A 19,601-nucleotide genomic window follows, 5' to 3' on the forward strand; every position below is an offset into this window, starting at 1 on the left:
CTGCAATATATAACCGATTGTTATCTATTGATTTAGCCAGTTTATTTAATCAGAATCAGACAAAGACCACACACATGCACACACATGACAGCTGGTGATTTCTTTCAATCATTCATTCAATCATTCATTTCATTCTTAGCAGCTGCTTTCCTCTCAGGCTGATTCCGCACACGTTGGATAATGCACTTTCAATGCACTTTATCAATTGTTTGAGGTGGATTTTTTGTTCCGCACACAAAAAAATCCGTTCCAAATGATCTATAAAGAGGATTGGAAGTGCATTATCCAACGTGTGCGGAATCACTCTCAGTCTCTGCCCCAGTCATCAACATGGGGACGATACTGACCTCCTATGCAGGGCAGTGTTAAGAATGAGTAATGTATGCGGTACTTTGAGCACACAGTAAGAGTGAAAGAAAATTATTACTTAGGATAAGGAAACTGATTTGACCTATGTTAGTGAAATTATATTACGATGGTAAATAATACAAAATACTTAAAAACAATGCCAATACCAGTGCAACAGCTCTGTGGGTACATAAATATGTTACATTATTCTAAATTCATAAAGCACAATCCAACTAGAGTATATAAATTTAAAGTTCTGTTGATTCTAATAGGAGAGTTCAACATATGATTACCCATCGTCCATATAAATCAGTAAGATCCAAAAGTTCTTAACTTTGGGCTAGATCATGCCCTAACAGTAGAATTACTGTAAAATTAAAAATGTTGAGGTTATATAGAGAATGATCAACCAAACAGCCTTGGGGATGGATCAGAAATATTTATTAAGACTTAAAGCAGTTTGCAGTTAAGCAGCCAATCATTAATGGAAATAATGTCTGATGATTTATTCAGGGACACAAACTTATCCCATCAGTCAGATGTAACAGGAAGATAAAGCCATATTGCTCGCGGATTCACTTGCATTTTAAATTGTATATTTATTTCATTGATACAATTGCCTATGGTATAGACTTGGGTATAGGAAACCTCAGCTTTAAGCCACAACAACATTATCAATGCAGAAAGAAAATCCACCAATATACACAGACCTTCCAAAATTTCTTCATCAAGATGTTTCAATTCGTCCTCAATTTCTGCTTTAACTTTCTCCAGAACCTCCTTATCTAAAGCTTGAGAAACTGTAGATGGATCTGTCATTGAAATAAATCAAAGAACTCAGCTAAGAGGGTGCCCTCAAGGCATGTATAAGATGGAAGGGCAGCAAACATTAACCAAAGTTTTAGAAAATCCACTTATTCAATTGAAGCAAAACAACCCCCCAAAGTCATTTCTCACAGTTGACAAGTACTGCATAAAAAACAGGAAGAGGGATTGCATGTCATGTAATAACATCCAAGTCATGGATGTCTTCATATACAGTGAATCCCTTTTAGTGAAGGAAAAATCCATTAAGAAAAACAGTAAGCAACAGTAAACTTAAGTATATTTAAATATAGCAAAGGAAAGAAAACTAAGTGACGACTATACATAATTAAGACATCGTCCATGCATTGATGATCCCTGAAATGCAGGTAAAAAAAAGATAAAAGGTAGTCCCCTGGTGCAAGCACCGAATCATTAATGACCCATGGGGGACATCGCATCACGAAGTTTTCTTGGCAGATTTTTGGCAGACTGCCTTCCCCAGTCATCTACACTTTACCCCCAGGAAACTGGGTACTCATTTTACCAACCTCGGAAGGATGGAAGGCCGAGTCAACCTTGAGCTGGCTATCTGAACCCAGCTTCCGCCAGGATCGAACTCAGTGAGCACAGCTTGAGCTGCAGTACTGCAGCTTACCACTCTCTTATTTTGTTATTCAAAACACTAACATTAACAGGAGTAAATCAAACTTGATCCTCTAATCCTGCAAACGCTGACTGATAAGGAACAATCCAATTTAAGGCAATAAAGTAAAAAAAAATCTTCCTGTTCATATGTCGCTTTTCTGATGCCTTTCTCCCTAGCAACTTACAAAACAAAGAACTTTACATACACATTCTTCTTCAGGAGAAAACCTCATGTACTTCACAGGTTTTATTTAAGATTATTCCCTTTTAACAGATTTTACTAACTACATTGTGAAAGGTAGGTTTCTATAACATATTCTGCCATAAGAACTGATTATCTTACTCAACTTTTTAAGATTCAAAAGATATATAAAATACATTAACAAGTGGCTGTCTGAAATGTCTCATTACCACAGCTTAGGTTGAAAATTCTCCTTCTAAAATCATCAGTTACAGTGACATTTTGGCATTCAAGAACAAGGGCATTTTCTCCAATATAGTTTTTCTAACAGCTCACACCCCCTTTCGCCCAAGTTTTAGAATATATTGTCTTTTTGAACACTTATATTCCCCCTCCAATAAAAATTGTAATGGAAAAGAAAACAAACTGCAAACTACCTTCCAATGCAGTATGCTACTAGAGATGATGGTCTAATATTGATCGCAGTTGGTTAGGGAGACAGGCCTGGTTCTGGATTGAAATTTAGGTAATAACAGTGGGAAAAAACTAGCATCCCTGTTCCCCTTCATCTCATAAATTCTACCAACCCATCTCACCCTATCAGCTTCAACCCTTGCTATATTCTCCCAAGCAACATGTAAAAACAAAAACATGAGCACTGTCTATAAAAAGCCAAAGTGCTCTATGTAGTCAATTGTTTAAAAATTGCCTAAGGAAAAGAGTGGGCTGGATTAGGCTAGAATGCGTTCCCGGGTATTTAAATCTTTAGAATACAAGGCAAGTAAACATAGCTCTTGACCAGGGATACTACAACTGCCCTTCTTGCAGTAGCACTACGACAGAATTGCCAAAATTACCATTTAGAAAAAAAAAAACAGCTCCTTGGAGAGCTAAGAGCTCATTTTGACCGCTTAAGTATTTGTACAAAATCCGCTTTGGGAAAGACTACATTACTATTACATAAGGTTAATATAAAATTTGTTCAACTGAGAAAGAGTCTATTACAAGGAACACCTATAGCCACAGGACTTGTGTGATGTTGATCACACATGACAAACTGTCATACCAGATAAGAAACCATGCTGAAAATGAGGAAGAGAAATTTCAGTACGAAGAACAACTGTTTAGGCAACTAATCTGTACCATTAATATTTTCCATTTCATTAACATATCTAACTTTACAGCAACTCAGGATTCATGGAACTATTGACTGCTCCTAATGGATCAAAAAGCCACCACCTCAGTGGTTTTGCTAAGAGGCAATACACAAAGATTAACAAATCAGACATTTATGGGCAGACAGCTACAGGAAAGAACACATCTAACAAAAAGAATGGATTCAGATATTGTTGCCACTATTTTTCCTAAATTGCAGCCATTTTTCTTCTATTTGCAAAGTTATTCACAGATAATCAGGGAAAAAAGCTTGCCAGCTCCTAGAGAAATAAAGCATAATATATTGCTCTCAAGCGACGCCCTCCGGGCAGTTCAGGACTGGCACGGCCAGACTCTGCAGGGAGTCAAATTTAGCTGTGCTTTACAGACAAGGCAAATCAAACTGTGAAGGTTTTTTGGAGCGTTCCCCCTAAGCTAGAACTGCAAGTTACTGTATTCTTTTAGTTAGTAGTACAGACTAGTTCATTAAAGGAAGATCTCTCAGTTCTGATCTGTAATATAAACTGCCCTGTCACAAAGCTGTTCAACTATAGCAGCACAAGACAAGAATATCCTTTTCCAGGTATAAGATTGGTTTTCATCAAAGCCATCTGTGGTGAAACACCCTCCAGTGTCTGAATAAGGGAGTTCTGGCTCTTGAAAGTTTATACTATGAACATCTTGTTGGTCTCTAAGGTGCAACTGGACTAAAATCCTGCTGCCCTATTGCAGACCAACATGGCTACCCATCTAAACAACCCTCCATCCCAGGATTTTCCCCAGTGTTTCAATTATTGAGACTGCTCTCTGTCTATGGACAGGAACCCTACTACAGAACAGTAGCTGGCAGAAAGGAAGAAACACTCAAGATAAGAGCCATCAAACTCTCAAGTTCTTAGTGATGCTAATGGTATACGACCTCATCCCCTGCTATTAAGTCACACCTAGAGCCATAAAGTAGAAAAGACTTTTGTCCGGAAAAGGGGGGGGGGGCAAATGGGTTTCCCCTCCACAAAACTCTCAACATAACCAAGAGGTCTCCTCTTTTGTTTCGGGCAGCTCTTCAGATGTGCATAAACCATGATGGACTACACTTTCACCAAGATACTCCATTTAGTCCATGAAGAAAGGGAAAACAAAGTGGAGTCCCAACCTGGTAATCAAAGGCTATAACTTATTGCTACTTCCAAGTAAACCTTGCCTGTCCTAAAATTTAACATCATTTAGAAAACATCAACAGCAGGGACAGAAGACTGCATATTTTCACATTTTCTTTGTTCCTTTGCTAAGCCAGAATTTCTTGAACAGAACCTGTGTATTTTTGTATTCATTTATTAAATTCTTTTCTATTTCAAATGATCTAAGTCTGATGTGCGAAAAAAAAACATCAACCTACTCAGTAACTGGGAAGGGCAGCAAAGAAGCTCTCTATCCCTGCAGCTAAATTGTGAAGTTGCAATAGATCACCTCTGCACCTGCTTGAAGAAGTAGAGTAGGAAGCAAAGCAACTAGGTGGGGCCTCTAAACAGTAATGCAGGTACAAAGGGCTAGATGTATAACTCTACCTGACACAATATACTCCAAAAAGTAACTGGTGGCAATCAGTGGTTAACTGGTAGGTAGATGGCACCCCAAGGGAGTGAGGGGAAGGTGAGAGTTGCCAAATGAAAACTTGGGGCAGCTGTGGGATTCTGAGCTCCTGGGAGTCCAATCACAAGAAACAGGCTTGAGCCTGCCCATTCCTTCACATCTATTTCAAAGTAATGGTTATCAAACTGACCAGAACCCTTAAATTAGCCTGATCCACAGATATAACATCATGCTCACTAACTGAACCAGGGAGTTTGAAACAAACTGAATCAAAGGAAGGACACTGACTGGGGTCTAGGGTTGCCAGTCCCCCACTGGGGACAGGGGATCCCCCACTCCCACCCTTCCCCCTGCACCAACTTACCTGGTTGGCAGGGAAAAGACGGGGGAATGCAATTCTCGAGGTGCACTAAGCGCTTCCTGGGGGCCAACTTGGGTCCCAAACAGACCAAATCAGGCCAGTTTGGGGCCCAAATTGGCCCACTGTGACATGCAGGAGCTCTCCAGGGCCCTCCTGGCAGTGCTCCTGTGTTCTGCAGAAAGCTGAATTGGGCCCATTTGGGGCCAACATTAGCCTACTGTGGAGCACAAGACCATTTCCAGGGTGCCGCAATGGGCCCTGGAGAGCTCCTATGCTTCACAGCAGGCCAATTTAGGCCCCAAACAGGCCAAAATCGGCCAGCAGCAGAGCATGGAAGTGCTCCCAGGGGCAGCACAAGGCTCTGCGCAACGATGTCACTTCCTGGAAGTGACATCATTGCTCAGCCCGGGAGCACATGCGTGCTATGTGAGCACACAAAGATATCTGCAAAGGTAAGTGCCAAGTCTCCCGCCTCCCGCACAGGGGTGAGGGGACCTGCCAACCCTACTGGGATCCCAGGTAAAAACGGGGATATGAGCGTTTGCCTTTTTTAGATGAAATCACATTCCCTCTGAACAATGAGGTTCACAGACAGCCTGCCTTGATTCTGCTTTGCTCCTGATATGTCCAGGAGTCGGGTTTTTTTACTAGTTTCCCTTGATTTGTGTGTTGCATGGATAAACTACCTTCCTTGCCTATAACTGTACCCAGCATATCTTCATACACAGAAGACAAGAGAAAGGTGCAATTATTTCCCCTTGCAGGAAGGGAGCTCTGTCAGTGCAACTTTTAACCCTGTTTGCTGACAGCCTTAAACATTACAGGCACATTCCCTGCCACCCTATCTACATATAGACAAGCATGGGGATTCAGCAAAGAGAGAATGGAGACAAATGCTTTTGTTTACATCCTATTTTTGTATGTGAGCATGCTTAAAATTATCACAGGCACCATGTACTTAAAACTTTACAGTACATATAAAAATGAAATACTAAAACCCCTGAAAATCAAGCAAGTATGGGAGTGTCTAGAATAATCTTTATAAAATACCAGACAGTGTAAAACTACTAGAAAAATTTAAATAGTTCACATTGGTTACATGCAATTGTAGTTGTACAATGGCATGTTAGAGAAGTTAATAACTGTAGCAAAGCTAGAAAAAGCTAGAAAGGTATTAGAAGCAATTTCCCAATCCTATGTTGTACGTATAAACATACTGAAGAATACAGTCTATGATTAAAAATGAGAATCTAATGTAGTCTTTCAGTTCATGCTATCTCCATGACCCATTTAATAAGTTAGACATTACTCACACACTGAATATTTAGAAATGGTATGAAAGTAAAGTGAGAACAGGCCTAATGTGTATACATTATGCCGTACTAACTAGAACTAGAATTTACCCTCACTACAAAATACCCCACAATATTTGGGTTCCAGAGTGTATTGTTTTGAAACTATGAACACCACATCTTAGATAATACAGTTTTAACTTTTGTATTGTGGTTGTTCCTATTTTATCTCCATTTACAGCACCTTTTATGTCTTATCTTTTATTGCACTATTGTTGATTTTGTAACCTGCCCTGAGCCTGCTTGCAGGGGAGGGCATGCAATACGTCCAATTAAATTAAAATTATCTGAAGTGTCCTGTCCCCAAACAATGCATTATTTTACAATTCCATATTTTGAAGTACATACATAATAATTTTTTGTTAACTTTAAGTGTAATTACCTTGAGTTGGCAGAGAATGCTGTTCCTGAGGTTTTTCCTGTGATAACAGACCCAAATAGCTGAGGACAACATATTTTGTCTCATAGTGAAAACCTATAGGCACAGCAGTCAAAGATGCCATCTGGTTGGCTTCCAGAGCTCCACAGGACTATAGACCACGTCAAGACCTGAACACTGAAATAATAAAATGTAAGATTTATAAACCTATTCAAGTACTCATACAAGTGTAATTAAGCCAGTACACATTTATTAAGAGGACAAATATTTCATGAAAGACCGTAGCAATTTTGCTGACTTTACCATTTTATTAAACATTAAATGCTATCCAATCCAAAAGATTACCCCACTGAGGTTCTCTTGTGGTTGCAAGTGTTATCAAATACTGTAATATATTTCAGTATAATATAATAGTAAGTAGTAATGTACCAAAAGACAGATATTTTTAAAAGAGGTGGGCAGGATTTCAGATGTATCTCTTCATATGCGATCATCTGTTCCATAGTAACCAATCTGACAGTTTTGAAAGTACAGGACATTCAGCAATGAAAAGCTGCCTTGTTTAAAAAGAAAGTGATAAGCCCTTGACATGTTCATTCTCTGCCTAGGGAGATTTCTATTTCCATGGCAAACCATTTAAACACGTATACTCCATCACTACCTGCGACCCAAAGTGGTAGAGTACCAGAATGCTTTACCACTCAGTTCTGCTGACTCCATCAATTGGTTTTGAAATGGATCACACTGGCTTTTGAATGCTGCCTATTGTGAAGAAACTTACCAGCACAGCAAGTTTTATTCAGCTAATGAGGTCAAAATACCCTCATTCTGGGTATTCTAAAGGACTGAGAGATAGGGAACACAAAGAATTGCAAGAAAGTCTCTGTTTTCTTCAGTCATAGATACAGAGGAGTTAGCCGTGTTAGTCTGTGGTAGCAAAATCAAAAAGAGTCCAGTAGCACCTTTAAGACTAACCAATTTTATTGTAGCATAAGCTTTCAAGAATCAAGTTCTCTTCGTCAGATGTATGATACAGACAAAGAGAACTTGATTCTCGAAAGCTTATGCTACAATAAAATTGGTTAGTCTTAAAGGTGCTACTGGACTCTTTTTGATTCTGTTTTCTTCATTACTGAAGTTCAGTTTCTACTGATGAACAGGGGGTTCTTAAGCAGTCACATGTTTTTAAGAGATTAACAAACTTATGCTATAGTAAACCAACACTAACAAAAAGGAGGGGAGGGAATATATGACTTTCTTCCCTTCCCTGGAAAATGTGTGCAGGAAAAATACATCTCTCCCTATTAAATATTATTACAGCCCCAAACTAATTATCAGTAGTTAGTGAATGTCAGCAGAAGCTGATTTTTAATGCAGGAGAAGTGTTCTCCAATCCTTACCTGCATTTCATATACATAGAAAATTTCAGCTATGCAGACAATGTTGTTCTCTTCTCAGTCTGGCTTCCTTTCTTAGCAATAATAATTCTAGCTTTAATTATGTAATGCTTTCCAGTATTTTTTCAAGTCAGTTATTAGGCTAAGTCCAATTTTCTGGATCGTACCAGGAATTCTTTTGTTGTTATCTGCCATATTTCATTTCCCTTGTCAAAAACTAGTTTTACCAAGTACAGATTAATTAGAAGCTCAACAACTGTGCATTTCAGTTATTTTGTGAGTCAATGGGAGAGTGTCACTGGCCCCAGTGATGTTACTTTTCCATCTGTTAATGAGTACTGAACATTTATCTTGTGTCCCTTCTATTGTTCTTCAGCCACTGACACACTCCCTGAAAACAATGATTCAGATGCAGCGAGACCTGCTGTATCTTTTGCAGTAAAGTCTAAGGTAAAGCATTCAGCTTCTCTACAGATATAAATGTTGAGCAATGTATTTTTCGTTAGTTACTATCTAACCTTTGGAATCCATTCATTATTGCAAGCAAGAACAGATAATTTCTGTTCCACAACTCCATGGGAAGCCTGCCTTTTTCCTCATGTCATTATACCTCATGTTATTATGTTATTAAGCTATTTCTCATGACTGACTCCCCTGACTGACTCTCCCTGCTACAGAATTTACTATAGTTAAAGACTGACTATAGTTATACTCTATAACTATAGTAAATTCTGTAGCAGGGAGAGTTATAGTCAGTCTCAAACTGACTATAGTTTATAGACTGACTCTCCTTGCTACAGAATTTATTATAGTTATGAATCATATACAAAATACTAGAGAACAATCTGAAACCATTAGCATAATCGCCTTCACAATTTAAAACATGCTAGCAAACATCTTTTGTGCCAAAACGCCATTGAAGTATACTATGAACTATACTATTTACCACTGTGATATTGTTCATGGGGAGAAGAACAACTTTACAAAATGACATGTGCTAGTGTAACCCCTGCCATTTTCTCATAAGCATTTTATTTCTATTAAAAGTCTAGAATTTAGAGCCTAGGGAGCAAAAGGTCACACAGCTTGGACAGACAGTACATTTGCTCCTATATTACCAACTGCCACAGTCTGGCCTGCAGCAGGCGAGAGAAGGCCTAGACCCTGCCTGAGGGAACTGCTGATTTCTTTGTAGGGATCTCATGGGCCCAACCCAAGGAGAAATTAAATTTTAGAATTTCCCTTTTAGGAGATATTACAAAGGGGTTTATCAAACTGTTAGATATTGTTTAAAACTCTTTCCCTCACAGTGAGTCAGTCTGGCCTGCAACAAGAGAGAAGGCCTAGAGCCTGACTGAGGGAATTGCTGGGGGTTTTTTGTTTTGTTTTTTGGCCAGCTCAAGCTAGAGACATCCTCAAGAACAGGAGCCCTTTAAGATCACACAGGGGAAGAGGCAGCCCTGCATTTCTTCTATAAGTGAACGTTTTGGACTTTGTATTACTGGACACAACTTGTTAGAGCGTGCCTTTGTTCAGAGTGCCCTTCCTTAAGGACACCGAAGATCCTGTCTCCACAAATATTGCTATGTTCATAGCAATTGGGATCAAGTTATACCTGTAGCAGCCAAGCTGCAGGGTTTTATGATGTTTGTTACTATGAACACAATCATCTTTCGAGTGCTTTCTTTGTAAAGGAATTTCATGATTACTTGCTAAGTCACTGGGGTGCTGTCATCACAACTGAAGAGGGATCTATGCTGCCAGGGTTCTGCTGGATTATACTAGGGCAGAGTACAACATCTCCACTGCTTAAGATTCAAAGGCCAAGTATTGGCCAAGTACCAGACTTGAACCTGGAAGAACTTTTTAAAAATCCCAAGTAACCATAAAACCACACTTTTCCTGGTGCCCACCAAGAGTGTTAGGAAGTAGGCTGGGCCAGATGGTGCTTTTGTCCAGCAGGGCTTCTGACTGACTGAGCAGAACTTTAAAAATGTTGTTTTGGCAGCAGCTGCCACCATCACAACACAAGGATCTTCATTGTATCTGTATGCAAGCTGTGTGTATGGAAGAAAATATTTTAAAACAGTATGGTCATTTTAAAAGGCATCCTGTTAAACAGCCATTCTGCCTGAAATGTTGAAGAGTTACTATTAGTCTTATATATGGCGACATTTTTGGGTTGGCCTTGCCTTCTGCTGCAGCCATTTTGTGATTGGTACCATCTTTTGCATCAGCCATTTTGTGGTTGCACCTCCACCTTGTGTCAGAATTCTAAAGGTTACTGGAGAATCAAAAAGGCTGGAGACCTTCTGTGTTGGAGACGCCTGAATTAGAGTATCAAAATTAACAACGTTAGAGGAGTATTAACATGAATGAATTTAGGAATAAGGAATTATGAATATTTAAGGAGCCAGTTTGGTGTAGTGGTTAAGAATGCGGAACTCTAATCTGGAGAGCCAGGTTTGATTCCCCACTCCTCCACTTGAAGCCAGCTGGGTGACCTTGGGCTAGTCACAGTTCTCTGGAGCTCTCTCAGCCCCACCCACCTCACAGGGTGTTTTGTTGTGGGGATAATAATGACATACTTTGTAAACCACTCTTAGTGGGCATTAAGTTGTCCTGAAGTACGGTATATAAATCAAATGTTGTTGTTGTTGTTGGATTGCTCAACTTAACTAAGCTTGGAAGCTAAGCTATATCTGCCACAGTTAGTATTTAGAAGAGAGACCACCAAACCAGCTGTGCTCTTCTGTTGCTTAGAACACCTTAACACTGGGATCACAATCAGTCAGTTCTGACTCAACAGCATGGCCATCGTCACACGGGCCCTTATTTCGTCATTTTTGCACTAGAAATCGTTTCTTCTGTTATCGTCATTAGAACGGATTCTCCCATCTTTTGATGACTGCTTGCGCTTCCAGTCAGTCACATTAAAAGTGAAAAGCGCAATTTGACGGTCAGTCAAAGTGCCTCTGGAAACAGGGCCCTAAAAATCCCGCCCTTTTTAAAAAAAAAAATTCGCATATTTGCGCTATATCACTCTTCTATTATACCAATGTTGTGCTGGGCCAACCCAAAAGTCAACTGAGATAGGTAGCAGAGGTTTTCTGCCCATGGCAGAAGAGTGCTATAGCGCTATAAGGCTGACGTTTTTTTAAAAAAAATTACTTTGAGGCTTAATTGCGGGTCGTGCTGGGGCTTGTGGGAGTGTAGGGCAGTAGAATCAGTGTTAGGTGAGACAGATGATCGGGGAGAGTGAGTGTTTTGGTGTTGCAAAGCGTTCATAGTCGATCCAGGGTATTCACATGTGGATAAAAATGACATAAAGAGTCACAAAGCGTGAATTGGGGAGAATGACGAAACTGCAAGAGAGCCAGAATAAAGTGAGCATTCAGCGGGAGATGGCGCTAGTTTGGCGCTAAATTTATGGCCATGTGACGACGGCCCATGTTCTTCTTGTAAATATTTATTTTTATTTTACAAATTTTATTCTCCACCTTTCTGCCCTCATCAGGAACACCAAAGCAGCTAACAAATTAAAACATACATAATAAAATCACACTTTAAAAATCATAACAACCATCAAAAACCACACATCATTAAAACCAGAGCTTAAAAACATACAAAACATAAAAACAACAATTAAAATATTGAGGAGGAAGGAGGATCACTGAAGGAATGCCAAATGAAACAAAGTCTTTACTAGATGGGGGAAGATGGCAACAGAAGGGGGCAGGCTAATCTCTCTGGGGAGAGAATTCCAGAGTTTTGATGTTACTACCAAGAAGACCCTCTGCCAAGTTGCCACCTGCCTAATCTCAGAAGACAAGGGATCCTGAAGCAGGACCTCTGAAGATGATGATAGAGGTTGAGAAGGTCCATAAGGGAGCAAGCAGACCTTCAGGTAGGTAGGTCCCAAACCACATAGGGCTTTAAAGGTCAACACCAGCATCTTGAATTGTGCATGGAAAGAAACTGGGAGTCAGCGTAGACAGACCAAGACTGGAGTGATACAGTCCCTACAACCCACTCCTGTCAACATACTAGCTGCACCAATTGAAGTTTCAAAACACTTCTCGAGGGCAGCCCCACAGAGTGCATTGCTGTAATCCAATCTAGATTTAACCAGGGCATGTACCACAATGGCCAGATCTTTTCTGCACAGGAAAGGCTGCAGCTTGCTAACCAACTGAAGCTGGTAAAAGGCACTCCTGACCACAGCTGCCCCTGCTTATCCAGACCCGAGTCCAACAGCACCCCCAGAAAATGGACCCATTCTGGATTTGGTTGCACTCCCTTCTAAGGAGCAGGTGACACCTTAAATCCCAGGTCAGACCTTCGAGTCACCAGTAGTGCTTCTGTCTTATCAGAATTAAGCTCCTGTTTTTTTGTCTGCATCTATTCCAAAACTGCCTCCAAACACCAGTTCAGAGGTTCTCCAGACTCCCTGGGATCAGCTGGAAGTGAAAGAGAGGGCTGAGAGTTATCCGCATATTGGTGACAACCCAGCCCAAATCTCTGGATGCCTTCACCCAGCAGTTTCATGTAGATATTAAAGAGCATAGAGGACAAGATGGAACCTTGCGGGATTGTACATGCTAAAGGGCAGTAATCTTCCAGGATCAGTTTCTGAACCCTATCCTCCAGCAGGACTAGAACCCCTGCAGAACAGTGTCTCCCAATCCCAGCCTTGAAAGGCTGGTCCACAAGGATACCATGATCAATGGCATCAAAAGCTGCTGAGAGGTCCAGGAGAACTCCCTCTGTCCATCTCCAACAGCGCAACCAAGGCTGGTTCAGTCCCATTAGCAGGCCTAAAACCAAACTGGAAAGGATTTAAACAAGTAACAAATAGTCTCTTGACCATGGCAAGTAGAAATTGCTTTTGGACAAAAGGATGCAAATTACATGAAAACAGTTTATTTTTCCCAGGCTGTTGATGTGCCACAAATAACATTCATAGACAGGCAGATCTCTGGCGTCTTATTTGTAGAGCTGAATTAATAACCCCAACATAACAGTTTGTGCCAAGTATTAAGGCTAGCTCCGGTCAGCTTTTTCATTTAGACTTGCCAGTTCTCCTTACTACAGCTTGTCCCACATGGATTTTGTAAATGCAGATCTCATAATCCCCAGTGTACCTTTTGGGGGGGTTATCAAGGGGGGGGCTTCCATTTTCACCAGCAAGAAAGCTGCTTGGATACAACCCAGAGATACAAAGATAGTCACTTCCCAATATTAACAGCCAGTTAATAGGTCAAATATACCAATATTAGGATTTTTTGTTCTTTATCCAATTCTTTCCTTGTATTCCAATTTCATTTTGTAAAACTGAAATTTTCAATTTCATGTCTGAGAATTAGCTGAGTTGATTTATCAGGACTGTAAATTTCCCACTTTCCTAATTTTCAAATCAGCTTATTATGTTTAAAATTGTATTCAGTTTAGTCTTGACACTCTCTTTAGAGACATCCCAATTTAAAAAAAGGAACTTCAGTCCAAGGGAATGGGTAATATAAAACATAATACCATAGCAAGGTCAATTCCTAATGAAAAGGAATTAATCATCATTAACAAAACTCTACAGGCTGTTGCTCTGACACTGGATAACTCCCATGGACATGCATGATGGGCTAAAATCTCTAAAGCTAGTATCACTGGTGTTTTTTTTTTTTTAAAGCAGCAGCAGAGTTGACAACTTGGAGTTAGTGCCACTTTTATATCCTCCGACAGCATCGTAGGCTTAAGTGAATGTTGGACCTTTACTGAAGAAAATTCAATGTGACAAAGCATGAAAGTTTCCGTTTATACTATGGTAAGTATTTTCCAAACTTAAAAAAGACAAAGGTAATTCTTATAATGGGCACACAACAAGAAAAGGCTGCAAATAGAGCAATCTTAACCAATGACACTGCAAAAGCGTAATTTGCTCCATACAAAATCATGGAAATAGTCCTATAATTTGAATATTATGTGTGAGTCAATTTGTAGGCAATCTTCCCATGCACTGCCTCCAAAACTTTCTCCCCCCACTTCTTTTTCAGCTCTGCAACACCGGAAAATAAACATGAACATGCAACGTAAAAAAATAAAATAAAAACAAATACAAATGATAAAAAACAACAATTAGATTAATATTGACAATGTTACTAGTGACATCCCAAGCTATAAATAGGTTTCACATCAATAATCAGGCAAACCAATAGTTACAAAGAATAAGATGGCCATAATCCTCTAGCAAAGGGGCTTTGCTATGTTCTAGTCTTATTATAAGAGGAAATCCCAGGACACAACCAGCTTTGCAGTCACTGAGCAAATATATGAAGCCTTCTCTAATTGCTTTAAGATTATGACATCTGGGGAATACTATCCCTGTTTACTGGAGAGCAGTTTGAAAGAGGAACTACACGTAGGAACTCACTTAACCAGAATTTAGCTGATAAAGAGCAGGACATAACTTGGACAACCCCGTTTAGGTAAAACTAAACAATCCAAGTGTGGTTTATACCAATTCTTTACTTAGTGCAACAATTAAAATTAATCTTCAGTACTGCTAGTAGAAGAGCTACTGCATTTTTCCTTCGCTCCTGTTTTTTTAAGGTTCCTCAGCATCAGAGAAATATGTGATTAAGTATTGGCTTTTATATTTCTCAGTTGGATGGCATCTTTGTTTTGCTCCATCTTCCCAAAGTGCAGTGGGTACAACATGATACCAGTGGGGTATAGCAGTTTGACTGTTGGCTAGGATCTTGAACCAACTTATTTGTAGCATAAACTTTCAAGAACCACAGCTATCTACATCAGATGCATCTGACAGAGAGCTGTGGTTCTCAAAAGCTTATGCTACAAATAAGTTGGTTAGTCTTAAAGGTGCCACTAGACTCTTTACTATTTTGTGACTATAGACTAACATAGCTAACTCCTCTTGGGCTAGGATCTTGGCATCCAGGTTTGAACAGCCATTCTACCACGGAAGCTTGCTGTGCCAGTCGCACGCACTTAACCTAATCTACCTCATAGGGCTGTTGCAAGGATAAGATGAAGGAACAATGTACACCCACTTTGGGACCTCATGGAGGAGAAAGGTGGGGTATAAATGAAGTTAATACCAGACAGATCCGGTACCCACTGAAGTCACCTGAGCATTCTACCTAAGTTGCCAACAAAGGAGCATAGAAGATTTTTTTTGTTTGTTTTTGACCATCTAACCTGATGAAGAATTCTGTAAAATTTGAAGGTTATAGGCTGTATTGTATTATGTTGGCTTGTCTTTTGTTTTTATATTTAAGTGTGAGTAAATGGCACCTAAGACTAGCTCTTTTACCTGTGACAATATCTGCTTTTCAGAACTTGGAAAAATATTGCCTTCTCAAGGTATTACTGAATAGTAGAAGTGCAAATAATACTAACAAGTCTTCACTAAAACAGAGAACACATAGCATTCCAATATTTTGTTGCATATGAATTTTAAAAAACTATGTCCATTATTGTTCCACAAGAGGATCTCTTAAAGAACTGAAACACCAAGGGGAGGGGTGAAAAAGATTAGTGGCAATCCTTTATCTGAGCTGTAGTTTTACTTTAACATGCTCAATACAATCTTCTCTAAACATGACGTTTTCAATGGGCTTAACTAAATTATCTCATCCAGTGATTTCACAACCCAATCCAAAGCTGAAATACATCTTTTCACAGATATGAACAACCAGCATCCGAAAAGTCTTCTCATGTTCAATTCTAGGTGTAGTATTATAATAGAAGCAGGGTTTTCTCTCTAAATTAAAGTAACAGAAAACAAAATAATATAGCAAGCATCTAAGAACGCACAATAGCTCTCCACCACATTTCAATGATGAGCAGTACTCGATGTGCATCTAGGCAGGCGTGACTAAAGAAATCAAAGCAGAATGCTGTTCAATAATGTTGCTGGGTCTGGACATTCCTATGTATGTGTTTTCATAGCACATCTGAGCAAACAACTCAGTAGATATATAACTTTTCAGTCAAACAAAGGCCCCACAATTATGAAATTCTAATTTGTGCTTCAATATATGAAGAACAGGACCCCTTCACCAGGCAATCATGGGATCCATTCTGGAGAGCAATTATCCATCAATAATGCCAGGGTCCAGAAACAGCTAAGAAGGCCTTTGCTTGCAAGGAGACCCTTAAAGGACAAAAAAGCACCCCACCTTAATGCTCCCTCATGTTATCATACCCATGCAAAGAATGCTGTTCTTACCAACGGATGAGAGACATCCTGTTACAAAAGATGATGTTAGATGAAAGCAGGGCAGTCCAAATGTACACACACAAACACACACCCAGCAGAAACTCTCAGTGAGCACAAGAGAGTTGCAAACTGACAGGATACACCATTATCAGCAGTGCTCTGACCCTATTGTTGCCAGGAAGAGGTGGGGCCTGTCCTTCAGCCACTTCGATCTTCACACACACGTAGGCAGCAGCCAGGCAGTATTATCACTCCACACTGCGGAGGAGGCTCTATTGAAACACACAAGCCAACACTTTCTGCATGGATTCCCACTCCCTCACAGCATGCTACAGATGGGATAGCTCATGACAGAACAGAGACCAGGATGGCAATGATGCAACACTCACATTTTGCCATTTCCTGGCTGGGGGCGGGGGGGGGGCAGTTTGCCTTTCAACAAAGCTCCTTCCCTTCCCCTCACCTCCAAAAGTTTCACCTCAAGCAGAATAAAGGAAGCCAGTGGGATGGGACAGTGAAAGAGCACCCCTGAGGCAACCGAGGTTTCACAATAATGATAATTACAGTAAGTATTATTATTAATTAACTTTATTTATGGACCACCTTTCTCACCAAGACTCGAGGCAGATTACACAGCACAACTGAGTATCGTCAGTCTCAAAGACGTTTTAACAAACAATGTAATAGGGTACATAAATGCAAATTTGCAAGCTCAACCTTCCCTCAGCATTAAGTTTCCAATGGGCTTAAATGAATCATCCCCTCCAATGGTTTCCCAAACCAATCAACAGCTGAAATGTATCTTTTGACATTTATGAACAACCAGCAGAAATCTAGTACAGGGTTGAAGAAATGCTGAAACACAGCCTAAGCAATTTTAAGACTGACATATTAAACAATATAGAATTTAACCAGTAGATCACACTAATAACAAAGGAAGATTCCATTGGAAAAACCACAGACGTTTAAGAAAGAGGTAAAAAAAAGGAACAGAAAACATAGGGACATATAATAGAGCCTTGCAAAATTTTATACACACACACACCTGTATATATGCACATGGGCGCATGTACACACTCTGGAAAGCTTACACCCGGAAAATCTTGGTCTCTTAGGTACCACTGGACTCAACTCCTGCTGCACACACGAACGTATATGTATATATACATATATGAGTGTATGTATACATAAGTATGTGGTTATCTACTCTCACACACACGCTCTCGAGAGAATATCTTGCTGGTCTCCAAAGCGCCACTGGACTCAAATCCTGCAGTACATCCCCCCACATATATACATGTCCTCCCAAATCCAGTATCCCCGGCAGTTCTTCCCCCACCCGCATCCCTATGACCATAATTACTCTTTACTCCTCACACCCAGTCACCACCACCACCTGCCCAGGGGACGCGCGAAGAGCCACGCACCTCGCCGCCCACGCAGTGGCACGCGACCGAGGGAGACCACGCGTAAACTGAGGGGTCGTCCCTGGCCACCACTTCTTTTCTCTCTCTAATTTACCTGAATATCGCGAGATTAAGAAGGAGAGGAGGTCAAAGCCGGAGAGGGCGCGCGAGACTAGCGAGAGGATCCGTTCCATTGGGCTGCTTTAACTGCGCGTGTGCGATGTCACGTGAATGGTCCCCTTCCCGCGGGCTGTCATGGCGACACCAGCTCACCTAGTGTGGTTGCCAATCTCCAGGTGGGGTCCTGGAAATCTCCCGGAATTTCACATGGTCAGATCTACAGTTGCCAGCGCCCAGGGCAACTGTAGTTAGGCTCTACACGCGCGCATAGCGCGCGCACGCTCCTGGCGCTGCGTGATGATCTCACTCCCGTGACATCATCACGCTGGGGCGCCCCCGCCCCCCAGCAAGCTGGCTGTCCCGGTGCACCGCAGAGCTGGCGGCAGCGCGAGTGGTTGGAGGCTGCCCGCGCCGTTAACCTGCCCCACAGGACAAGGGGCGGCTGGCTTGCCCGGTGCGCTCCTTGTCCTGGGGACAGGCGAACGGCGCAGGCAGCCTCCCAGCCCCCGCGCTGCCTTTTGCCTTTCAGGACAAGGCCCGTGCGCCGCTTGTCCTGGGGAAAGGTGAAGGGCAGCGTGGGTGGCTGGGAGGCTATCAGCGCCATTCGCCTTTCCCCAGGCACGCTCCCGGGGCTGGCAACTGCGCCCGGCGCCCTCTCTTTGGCGGCGCTGGGGGCAGACTACCCCCTCCCCCCCCCCGTCCATTCGGCCCTGGAATTTCACCGTTAGTTATAGTGATGAGAAGGAGCGGGAGTTAGAGGGGGAAATCCATTTTGAAAATTGAACTGGTTTGGGCATTTTAAGCTTCGACTGTGAAGAATAAGATTTCACCATAGATATCCTTAGGGGACAGAGCAGCGCCGCTCACACCTTTGCCTCCAATGGCGGCTTTTACTCGCTACCGGAAGTTAAAGCTGTGTAGGACCATCTTTTTGTACCTCTATGTTACTGTAACGTCAAGGTGGTAGGATCGTAACTTCCTCCAAGGAAGCTCATGCATGGCATTGTGGGAGAAGTCTCTCATGTGAGCTAACATGAGCTTCTTTCTTCTATCTTAATCGCTTCCTTCCTGTCATTGGAGTCCAGGGGTACCTTTGAGACCAACAAGATTTACAATGTATAAGCTTCAAAGAGCCAGAGCTCACTTCTTTAGATACAAAGCATATCTGGAAAAGGGAGTTTTGACTCTCAATAACTTATACTCCATATATTTGTTGGTCTCTAAGGTGCCACTGGGCTCAAATCCTGCCGTTCTATTGCAGTCTAAGATAGCTACCCACCTGAAGCTGGTTTACCTGGAAGTGTTTAAATGTCATTTTTATTTTCTTTTTCATAGTATTTTTCTTTCAATCAAGCAACACAAAAAGCATGAGCAGAATGGTAGCAAAATATGATAAAGCTTGGCACTAAAAAATTTAACATTTATAAAAGGATTAGCACCTCAAACTTTTGCAAACATGTGAAATCAATAATAATTTGTTTTATACACAAAGAAACAGAAAGAAATGTAATTAGACCATTAACAACAAAAATACAAAATGTAACCAATATTTGAATGTTTTTTTTAGTGTTAATGTCTACGTTTACATGACAGCAGCTTGTCACACTTTGTCAGACATCTAGTA

The 19,601-nt window shown here is 41.0% G+C and overlaps 1 protein-coding gene across 3 annotated transcripts in view; it reads right to left on the reverse strand.

Moving 5' to 3' along the window:
* Positions 1 to 18,199, reverse strand: part of BCL2L13 (BCL2 like 13) — a 45,108-nt gene extending 26,909 nt beyond the window's left edge. The window contains exons 1-3 of one of the 3 annotated variants that reach the window (XM_054987771.1): positions 18,131 to 18,199; positions 6,822 to 6,995; positions 1,059 to 1,160 (exon numbers count right to left, since the gene is read on the reverse strand). In XM_054987771.1, coding sequence (XP_054843746.1) covers positions 1,059 to 1,160; positions 6,822 to 6,942 — 223 coding nt within the window. In that variant the 5' untranslated portion in view covers positions 6,943 to 6,995; positions 18,131 to 18,199. The other 2 variants (XM_054987773.1, XM_054987772.1) reach the window with 2 other exon arrangements.
* Positions 18,200 to 19,601: the final 1,402 nt, after the last annotated feature.

This window comes from Eublepharis macularius, chromosome 9 (genome assembly GCF_028583425.1).
Source record: "Eublepharis macularius isolate TG4126 chromosome 9, MPM_Emac_v1.0, whole genome shotgun sequence".
Lineage (NCBI taxonomy): Eukaryota > Metazoa > Chordata > Lepidosauria > Squamata > Eublepharidae > Eublepharis > Eublepharis macularius.